The sequence below is a fragment of the Musca domestica genome, unplaced genomic scaffold (genome assembly GCF_030504385.1).
Source record: "Musca domestica strain aabys unplaced genomic scaffold, Musca_domestica.polishedcontigs.V.1.1 5, whole genome shotgun sequence".
NCBI classification, from domain to species: Eukaryota; Metazoa; Arthropoda; class Insecta; order Diptera; family Muscidae; genus Musca; species Musca domestica.
Window position 1 is genome coordinate 8,022,855 of NW_026712346.1, and position 11,803 is coordinate 8,034,657.

Here is an 11,803-nt window from a genome sequence, read left to right on the forward strand (position 1 = left end):
TTTGGTGATTTTAGCGTCTTTATTCACCAAATTTTTTCCAAATTACGCATTTAGAGTTTGTCATGGAAACTACAGTCTGTGACAGAAAATTGTCTATGCAGGTCCAAGTCTTCGTATAGGCCCCATATACCAGTACCTCCCTATATTCGGTATTTTTAAAATTTTAACCAAATTTTTTTCAGAATTTTATTTCCAAATTCGTTCTAACTTACTGCTTTTTAACTTGTTTTTGTACAAACCTTCGTCATACCCCAAGTTAAATTTTCAAAGAAAAAATATTGACCACGCCTACTTTTACGCCCACTATTTCTATTTATCTAAAATCCTTATATTTGAAAAAAATGAAGATGTCGGTTTGAAAATTATTACACGAGATACTGTTGACTTTCCATCCAACCCTAAGTATTTATTTGGGGCAGAGAAATTGACCACGACTACTTTTTAATCTATATATATATAAATCGATTGTTGTTCGTTGGTAATCGAATCAGCCAAGAACGGTTGGAGGGATTTGAATATTTTTTTTAAATGTTCGTCCTACCCCGATTTTGGTTTTTGTGCAAAGAAAAAGTGACCACGCCTACTTTTACGCCCATTTTTTTCGATTTACCTAATATCCTAATATTTGTCAAAATAATGAAGATATTTGTTCCATAGTTTAGTATATGATGTACTCTTGACTCTCCCCCCAACCCTAGGTATCAGTTTGGGGTCAGAGGAACTGGTCACACATACTTCTTTAAATTTTTATGTATACAATTTAAAAAACATAGTAACACATCAGTTGAGAACTGCTTGGCCGAATTGACTCAAATTTTCTTTTGGTTATTTGTAATTATAGTGGAAACGTTTTCATAAGAGAAAGTCTTGAGAAAAGCCTCTAGAAAAATCGCGGAATTGAAAAACTTGAATTTTCTATTTTGATAAGGAATCTATATATATAAAAATCAATTGTTGTTTGTTGGTAACGGAATCAGTTGAAAACGGCTGGACCGATTTGCATAATTTTTTGTACAAACGTTTGTCATACCCCGAGTTAGGTTTTTAAAGAAAAAAATATTGACCACACCTGCTTTTACGCCCACTATTTCGATTTATCTAAAATCTTTATATTTGCCAAAATAGTGAAGATATCGGTTTCAGAATTATTACACGAGATGCTGTTGGCTTTCCATCCAACCCTAAGTACTTATTTAGGGGCTGAGAAACGCGCCTACTTTTAAATCTATCTCTCTATATGTAAAAGAAAGTTGTGTTAGTTACTACTCTTATAACATAAAGACCGCCGGTCTGATTTTAACGATTAAGACAAATTCGGAATTGCCTCTTGGCAGAAAAGAATAAAATCCAACAAAATCGCGTAAAAATGTGAAATTTGAACATTTTCATTTCGACTTTTAAAATGTACAATAGTAATGTTTTATATTGCATATTTTTTTCCATTTTGACTTACTATTTTCGAATGTACATTTGTAGTGTTTCTTTTTTTAATTCTAATATGATGTGTAGGTTTTTTTTGGTCAATATAGAAAAAAGAATCTTCAACTGGTTCGCTGATTTTTTTTTGCGGCAAATTTTTAAAGGTCCTTACGAAATTTGTCGGTAGAATGTACTATTATTTTGAAATTAGATTCCATTGAAAAATTGTCGATTTTTCTCGATTTTAGAATTTTCATATAAAGCCACAACGGATAAAACTGTTATTTATAGATTTTATGTATTTATTCGTAATACCGAATAAATACATAAAATCTATAAATAACAATTTTATTCGTTGTCGCTTTATATGAAAATTCTAAAATCGAGAAAAATCGACAATTTTTCAATGGAATCTAATTTCAAAATAATAGTACATTCTACCGACAAATTTCGTAAGGACCTTTAAAAATTTGCCGCAAAAAAAAAAAAATCAGCGAACCAGTTGAAGATTCTTTTTCTTTTTTCTATATTGAAGTGTACATTTTTTTATTGGTTTGAATTCTGAATGAATAGTATTAAAAATGAAATGAGGGCGCAATACGATGTTAAATGCTTTCTACTCCAGGACCTACATCGTGCTTCAGCTGGAAGATGCGAACACATTTAAACAAACAAAAATGACCAAAGAAGCGTTATGGGGCTAATTTCAAAAAGTGGACCTACTTCTTTCAATAAATTGTCAAATGAGAACACAAAATGCAAAATACATTGGGACTGCAATCAGTCAAACGCCGACTATAAAGAACGCAAAATAGAAATTCTACCTAAACATTCAAGATACCTTTAATCGCTTTGCCAGGTCATGATATGGATCATAACCCCTGATAACGGAACAACCCGATTTCAAGTATATTCCTTTATTTCATTTCATTTATTTACCTTACAAAGAAATATAAATAAGCCCACAGGGCCCATAACTTATATTATCTATCTACAATACCCTAACATAATACAAATTCAATGATTAATTCAAACTTAACAAATAACATATTAAACCTAATAATTTATCTTAATAATTCACGAGAAGCTCGAACCCTACACCATTCACCATCACCAACTAAACAATAGTCTAGTAGAGCAGTGAAAAAGTGTAGCAGAAACGAGCTAAAAATAAGAGATAACTATTTTATTACTCACAAAACAGAGTATAAATAGTAACTCACATTATACCCTACAAATAAAATTAAGAAGATAATATAGTGGCTCCCCAGCCCAAACAAAAAGAAAAGCAAAAAGAAAAACCCATAATAAACCGACGCAACCACTACAAAAACATAGCCTACATATTAAGGCGAAGGTATTCAATTACTTTAACCCTAAACAGATAATTGGTATGGGCAAAAGTACGTAAGGCCAAAGGAAGCTGATTCCACAATCTCACCGCCCTAACCACAAATGATCTCTCACCAATGGAGGACGAAAACCTTGGACACAACAATTGAGGATTTCGAGATGATCTACAAAACACAAAGTTGTCACGAAGAGGCGAGTCAAAATTGCACATAACACTGTAATGAAATTGAAGAATACGAAGATCAACGTAGCTGCTAAATGGCAATCCCAGGAGATCATTAACAAAACAAGAAACATGATCACCACGACGCAAGCCATACACATAACGAACAATCGAATTTACCGCCCTACGGATACGTTGCATTTGAGAAGAAGTAGTACCAGAGACTACCTCTAGACAATAATTTACCTGCGATAGCAGCAAGGATACAACCACTCTCTTCCTAACATGACAAGGCAAATAAGCATTAAGACAATACAGCCTCCGCAGCTGAAACCTTATGCGACAAAGCAAGGAATCAATGTGTCTCTTAAAGTCCAACTTCCGATCAATTATAACACCAAGACATTTCATTTCATCAACAAATTTCACTAACACAGAACCCACAGTAATATTAAGAGAACCACCATTACCATGATCATTGAACAGCATAGCTTTAGTTTTATTCCAATTGATCATAAGGCCATTTAGCGAAATCCACGACGAAAGAGACAAAACAATAGAATTAACCAACCCTTCCAACCCAGCAATATCAGCCTCTCTGAAGAAAACATAAATATCATCTGCATACAAAAACAGACAACACCTGTCATCAACAACTGAGTGCACAATGTCATTAATGAACATAATAAATAACAACGGTCCCAGTACAGAACCTTGCGGGACTCCACATTGGACACTACAAACTTCAGACGAAACACCCAAATGAACAACAAACTGAGACCTACCTTCCAAATATGAAGCCATTAAACGACACGCAGAAGATGAAAAACCAAACTTAAACCTCAGCTTGTCAAGTAAAAGGGAATGGTTTATCGAATCAAAAGCCTTTGACAAGTCAAGGCCCAATAATAACCCAACATCAGATGAATTAAATACATCTCTAATCATGTCAGTAAGATATAATAAGTGCGTGGTCGTACTACATCGTCGCCGAAAACCAAACTGAGAACTACTCAATAGCCTACGATCATCAAGGAAGTCAACAATCGCTTCTTTAATAATATGCTCAACGACTTTTGACATAGCAGGTAGAATGCTAATGGGACGCAGATTCGGCAAATCAAATGATTCACCAGTTTTCGGCACAGGAACAATTCGTGCAACCTTCCACGCCCGAGGAAAAGTAGATGTCATAAAAGGAAATGTATGGAAATATAAGTTTAAAAAACTTTACTGGCACGCCATCAACCCCCACAGCTCCCGACTTAACTTTATTTAATGACCTTACAACATCAGAATAAAATATGCAATAAAACCGAAAAACATCATCTCCCACATGACCCTCACTATAAAGAGACTGACCACGCTCACCCACAAAACCAGGATTCCCACCGGAAAAATAATGATTAGCAGCATTGACATCAATTGGTGGAGCTTCATTATCACTACCCAAAACACCAAACGACTTTAGAGATTTCCACAGCTGATTATTATTCATACGACCAAAGAAATCATTATAGTACTTACGCCTCTCATTCCTCATCACAGCCTTACAACGATTCCTATACATACAATATATTATTCTATTACCCTCCATAGGTCGCTTGCGCCACTCAAAGTACGCAAGATCTCTAAACAGCCGTGCCGATTTTACCACATCAGATTCCAACCATGCATCATTCCTGGGGTTGACCTTACGAACAGAAACAGGAACGAAAGACAATAGCGCGTTAAACAACAAATCAAATAGTGAAAGTTGACAATTCACATCAGAAGTGGAATATAAGGGGTTGAAGTCAAAATCAGATATGAAATTTAAAATGCCCAACCAATCCGCTCGGCCAAAGTTACGATACTCAATAAATCTCTCCTCTGAAAATACAGGCAGGTTAAGCGAACCAAAAACAAAGGAATGGTGTGATATACCAGGACATCGACCCTGAGACGAGAAACCCAAGGACAAATTATCACTAGTAAGGCAAAAATCAATTAACGAGGTAGAGTTATGGGCCAAATCATAATGGGTAGGTTTCATGTTATGCACAATAGTTAGCCCCAATGATCTGCATAATCCTCTCATCGAAACAGAGTTCGAAGACACAAATAAATTACAGTTAAAATCACCAAGGACAATGATATTAGAGAAGCGATCAAACAAACTCTCATGTACATCACAGAAAGACTGAACATCGCCATGGGGAAGATATACTACCGCCACAAGCAAAACCAATGCCCCAATATTCAACTCAACACACACCGACTCACAAACACCAAAATTATTTGAACGAAAAACTACCTTATAAGGAATGCCACTACCAATATAGAGACATACCCCACCACCAACACGACCAACACGATCACTCCGCACCAGCTTATATCCTGGAATAACCAACGATTTCGATGAGACTGCAGAATTAAGCCAAGATTCAGTGACACCAAAAATGCTGATACCACTACCAACCAGCAAGGATCGAAGCTCATCAATTTTATTATTGAATCTCGATGGGCGAATACTTTGGCAGTTCAAGTGGCCATACGTTAGTTTACCAAACAAACCCTCAAATAAGGGTTTAAAAAAGTGAGCGTCATTAATTATGGGTCCCAGATTATCATCAAGTGACATCAAACCAAATAAAGGGGCTGGGGAGCAAAATTATGTAAATTCGATTTCGCATCTTATACTAAAAATTGAAAAATATAAATATATAAATAAAAAAAATAAATAATAAATAATAATATGAAAGATTATTTAGTACAAATAAGCAATAATTTGCATCAAGAAAACAATTAAATTGCCAATGAGATCAAAACAAAATTAATATTTACATTACATGACTACACTCCCAGCAGCATATCACCAACCAACGGAGCACCACCCGGTTGCAGAGGACAACTACGAGCAAATTCAAGAAGCTCCTGTCGCTCAAAAATTGTTTTACTTCCATCAGCAAGTATTACCTCAACTTGAGGTTCATCACTATTTAACAACCTGAATTTCTTAATCTTCTTCTTCTTGAGCAGGCCTCTGCAGGCAAAGACAAGACTAGATGCCGATTTAACAAGATGATCATTTAAGTAGATACGGGACTCCAATAGACAATTCTCCATAACTTCTTTTAGGGTTACCTTCCCTCTTTTAACAAATCGGCGGATAAGGGAATCTCTTGTCTGAATAGAATTAAACTTCACCAAAACCGCTCTACGTTCAGATATGTAACAGCACTGCTGCATGTCGCCATGAGATAGTTGCAACCCACACAAATTAGCAACTTTAACAACAAAGCTCCTGAGGTCTTTAATATTTTCCGGCAAACCTCTTATAATGATATCAGCTCTGTTAAGCCTTCGCTGGAGCACATTGTTAAAAGACTCAAGCTCAGAAATCCTATCAGCAAGTTTCTTTTCTGCTAACAAAGCCGTACTTTTAACTTCAGAGACTGTCATCTTCAACTCAACTACGGCCTTTTTAAGCTCAACCACATCACGCTTTACCTCAGATATTTGTGCATTATAAAGATCAAACAGAGCATCAGTTTTGGTACGGAATTCAGACAGACATCTAGCCATATACGTGTCCATTTGTTGTTTCATAGACAAAATCAAGTTATCCTGCAGCTCTCGCAGAGCATCTGAATTCCCAACAAAATCACACGCAGCCACACCAACTGTCCCATCACCACCATTCAAAGAAGCATCAGCTGTGGCACCAACCCTAGATGCATCAACTGCAGTGTTCGCTTTTGTTCCGCGATCAACCACACCAGCGTCACCACTACCACCAGTAGCCCGAACACAGCACACACAAGTGTATCTGAGTTGCTTATTTATTTTAGCCTCAGCCACAGAAATGCCAACGCAATCCAAATGGAAAAAATTTGCACAGCCTTTGCAACCAATTTTATATTTGGATTTGGCAATATGATCCTTACAAACATTACAGGTCAATAGCGACGGCATTTTCAGGATTACCTTGGCAGATGCAAATGAATAAAAAAAAGAGCGCCAAACGAAAATGCACAGCAACAGGTTAAAAAGGTGAGAAGAAAAACCAACTCCACCAAAAGCCACAGCTCCAGACCTTCAAACACCAATATCCACAAGAAATAGTCCAGTCAATTTGTAAAAATCTCCAATTTTAAATATTTAATTATTTTCTTGACAGAGCTCAAATTTAATGCTTGTTCATTGCAGGGATCTATAGTTCGTTTTTCAAACATTTTACATTTTAACCATATTTTTCGTACTAATTTTAGCTTATGTTGATAATTTAAGAAGAAACCATCTTTGCAAAAAATTATCACGTTTTGGTATCACCATCATATGATTTAAGGTATTTTCGTGGTCTTGCTCACTTTTTCATTTTTTGGCCCTTATTTGACATCTTTGTTTCTAAGGGGGAAGAAACCCTCTTCTTATAAATTTTTATTTTTCGGAAAAGCGCGCATCTTAGTCTTGAGGCTACCTGGGGTAAAAAACCCTGGAGTGGAAAATCATCTTACAGATAATTATCCTCATATGAATTTATTTAAGTATAGTCCCCACATTAGTATACCCCCAAGTCCACTTTCCCAACCAATGTGTGGTCAGAAAAGAAAATTTGGTATTCTATTGAATTTGTAACCCCCAAGAGAATATTGGTTGGGAACGTAGATTTGGGATGTATGTCTATATGAAATAAACTCCGAAATGTCAATCTGGGACTCATTCAGCCGGAAATTGTGGCAGAAACATGAAAAAAAAAATACGAAATTATAAAGGAACTTTATTGGATCTCCACCGCAAAATTTAAATGACAAACAATTAATGTCCATCATACGGTAATCGGAGCAAAAGAGTATTTTTTTGGCTATTCTGACTACATTCTGCCTTCAAGTATGAGGTGGACAAAACTGAATACCACGCAGTACGGGATTTTAAACGTTGGAAATACAAATTTCAAATTATAGCTCATTTGAATGTTTTTTACAATATCAAAAATTGAGCTGAATTTTCACATGGGGCTATTATAGATGTTCTTTATCATATAGGTATTTAACACTCAAATTAAAGCCTATAGCTGAAAAATAAGATCAGGCTATTCAAAATATCTAAAACCGACGGTAATTATAATTTTTGCCATGAATATTAATTTATATTTAGTCATGGAGTCATTACTCATAATCAAGTCATTACTTATAATCAAAATTGGAGTAATTATAATGGCGTCATTACTTATAATCAAAATTGTGCCGCCTACATAAGTCAGATCTGTGATTTATTATGCTTTAAAGACTAAAAGTACGGGCCGGCAACGCGGACCGGGCCAGCTAGTTTTGTATAGAATTGTTTCAGAATGCCTTTTGGAATTAAAAATTCTTATTAACAAAAAATAAAGAAATTTTGCATATATTCTACACAGTTATGATTAAAAAATACTTCTCAAAGCATCAAAACAATTAAAACCCCAACGTACTTTTAAATTGGGGCTACGCATATTGGGGAACATTAGTAAATTAAATAGTAAACAGTTATTGCCGGTATTGTTTTCACAATACTGAAAACTTTAAATGTCAAATCACAAAATTATAACAAAAACATACAAAAGGACGAATATTTAGCGGTATTATTCCTTAACGAAACGTATATATTCTAACTTCCTAAGAATATTGTATAAATATTCAAAGATTAAACTAAATATGTCGCCTTTATTACGATTTTAACGACCGGCCACATACACAGACGGATGTATATTAATTGACATACGATGTTGCACAAATATGGTCTGCTAAAAGTTACGAATTCAAACTTACTTTTGATTTGGAAAAAATTGCTAAAACCTTTATAATACTGACAATTGAGGTTTGAAAATACGATGTTATAACGAATATAAAGAGGTACTGATGAATAGGAAATAAATCATGACGTAGACTTTTCGTAATTTTTTTAACAAATGATTTATAACCTCGAAAATGCTTTTGAGGCCTACAAAATACCTCAAATCGGTGGGTTATATTGGAAATTAGGCAAGGACTACACCTAAGTGTACTGAAGTCATACTGAAATGCCACATTGGAGTACATTTAGTCGACGAATATTAGGAGAAAATATTACATGAGGGGTATATCTAATCAATCAATAATCCTATGAATAATATGTGCTAAGTCTTAAAGACGCATATTTAATTTGGTGAGCTCTATCGTAATTGCAAATGGAGAACGGATAGGTTCACAGACATAATTTAATCAACAAAGATTTGTACTCTTTAACATACTTTATAGGGTTCATAACTTTTATAAACCGATGACACCTTATTTATGATAGTTAAACTTAATTTAAAAATTATTATCGATTCTGAGGACGAAAACTCCAACAAATTGAAAACATATATACATGCGCATATGCAACATGTCCTTCATTAAACATAAATATGTATTGTGCACTCTAAATAAATAAGTTGAAACGAATACAACAATAAACCACAAAACAAGGAAAACAGCAATAAGCATGAACACCGACAAATTTGTAGATTGACTATAGGTGCAATCCAATATTGTTTATGAAAGTTTAGGCTTTTTAAAGAGGAAAGCTAATCATTTGATAATTATATAAGGTTCTTAAAAATATGCATTACACGCTAATACAATGGCCAGCAACGCGGTCCGGGTCAGCTAGTAACTTGTAAATACTTATCACACTACACTCTTACAAATCGAAATAAAAAATCATTATAAAAAATATATGTTCAAACCAAAACCGAAAAATGAAGATAATGAAAGCTCAAAAGAACGGAAATAATACCTAGATTCATGGCTAAGATTAGATTTAGATTCATTATCTAAATAATAGATTATCTAAATACCAAATTATCTAAAAGGTAACGACCTAATAATTCTTAAAATTGAAAATAAAGCAAACTTTGAAAATAAAGTTACTCAGGAGGTTTTACACATTATTTTTTGTTCAGAAAACCTTAAAAACGGGACTCTGAATTGGAGGGTTTTGGATGAACACTCCTTTCATCCGACCAACAAATCCAAAACTGACTGGATGAAGCTCGGGAGAAAAAAAGAAAGGAAACTTTGAATGCCTAAGCATAGATGAAAAAGATGTCAAGGTATTAAAGGTGATAGCTTTTTTGAATGGCTTAAGTCATTGGCTGGTTTCTTGGAAAAAGAACAGAGGAGTGTAGGGCCAAAATCAAACTAAGTCAACCTAAGACTCCTTTGTTCATATACGAAAAAGTCAGCCGATGACTTAAGCCAGTCAGAGAAGCGTTTTATGTACCTTTACAATAGAGCTCGACGTAGAGAACCAGTATTCTGGGATACCTATCATAAAAACTTAAAGAATACAACAACATAGCAAAAACAGCAAAACGCAATTTCTGGAAGATTTTCTACGAACAGGTTGATAGCGTAAATAATGTATAAACAATTAAAAAAAAATCTTTCTAAAACCCATATACCATCCGAGACATTGGTGGATGATGATGGTAAGATGATGAAACAATAGAAGAGACCCTAGAACTTTTGATGAACACACACTTCCCGTCGAGTATCACGTCAAGAGAAGATATATCGGTAGAGGAAAGTGACTGATGATGCACCATAGGTATTAAGTTACCAACAATCCCCGAGCAACCGTTGTCCATGGTTTGTGCAGATTTCGTCGGACCTCTACCCAGGACAAAACACGGCAACACAATGCTTCTCGTATTTATTGATCGTTTTTCCAAATGGGGGGAACTGGTGACGTTGCGAAAAGCCACCACAGGTGCCATAATCAAAGCATTTAGAGAGCGGATTGTGTCTAGGTTCGGTACTCAGAAAGTGTTTGTCTCGGATAATGGCACTCAATTTACGAATCGCGAATTGAGAAAATGCCTCCGAGAACTTCGAGTTCGACAGCAGTTCACCGCACCTTACTGTCCACAGGAGAACCCAACGGAGAGGGCGCACCGGACCCCTAAGACGATGCAAGGACAGGTCTGTCAGAATAATCAAAGTTGGCCACAAAATATGGAGGACCATACGAAGTGATGGGCTATACTTCCCCCGTGATTGTAAGCGTTCGCGGTGAACAATGAAACGATGTGCGAAGGGCACACCTAAGCGAACTGAAACCTTTCGCTTCGGCGGAGACTTCCTCTTCTGCACTCACTAACGCACCAGTATTGGATGCGGCCACTAATCAATTGTCTGTTGTAACTTCAGTTGTAAAAAAAAGTCTCGACTGGAACATGGAAAACCGACCGCCGGTACTTAAGACCAAAGCGTATTACAAACAACAGTGGCAAAACCGGGAAGATGAGGATACACTAACGTCCAGCAAACGCATTTGCCAGGGCGTATCAGGGGTACCCAGCCAATACAGCCTTGCTGGGAAGAACGACCATAGGGGACGTATCACGACCAGTGGCTATTGCTCGTCCCTTTAGAGTGCAGCAACGGTCAAGGCCGCTTTATGTGGCCTCAAGAGAGTAATATCATATGAATCCTTGCCATCACCGATAATGTCCCCGGGATCATCAATAATCACCCATGAGGAAGAATCCCTACCAGAAGTGATTCCGACTAGCATCGCTTCACAATCAGAAGCTTCGTCCGAAAGGGATAATTCCCAGGGAAACGAAATAGTTTTCGACGTCGAGGTCAGGGAAGGTATGCTGATTGGAAGGAGTCGGAAGAGGAGGAAAGCGGTTCTAGTAATGGTGGGACCCGAGAAGAATGCGTAACGTAGTAGTGGTTCCCGACGTCAGAAACTGATGGGACCGGCTTCAGGTGGGACTGCAGAGACATATTTGGATGGGCATGGTGTTACGGGTGCCTAGTAAACAGTACAAACGTTTCGTGGAAGTCTGTGGACGCTCCTACAGAGTGTTGATTAACC

At 36.3% G+C, this 11,803-nt stretch overlaps 1 protein-coding gene across 1 annotated transcript; it reads right to left on the reverse strand.

Moving 5' to 3' along the window:
• Positions 1-5,327: 5,327 nt before the first annotated feature.
• Positions 5,328-7,155, reverse strand: LOC131804888 (uncharacterized). The gene is made up of 2 exons (XM_059128141.1): positions 5,762-7,155; positions 5,328-5,616 (listed from the first exon to the last, which is right to left on the reverse strand). The coding sequence occupies exon 1, from the start codon at positions 6,890-6,892 to the stop codon at positions 5,771-5,773; it is 1,122 nt and encodes a 373-aa protein (XP_058984124.1). The 5' UTR covers positions 6,893-7,155; the 3' UTR covers positions 5,328-5,616; positions 5,762-5,770.
• Positions 7,156-11,803: the final 4,648 nt, after the last annotated feature.

Coding starts and splice junctions, on each gene's coding strand:
- LOC131804888 (XM_059128141.1), bottom strand. CDS start 6,892: ATGCCGTCGCTATTGACCTGTAATGTTTGTAAGGATCATATTGCCAAA.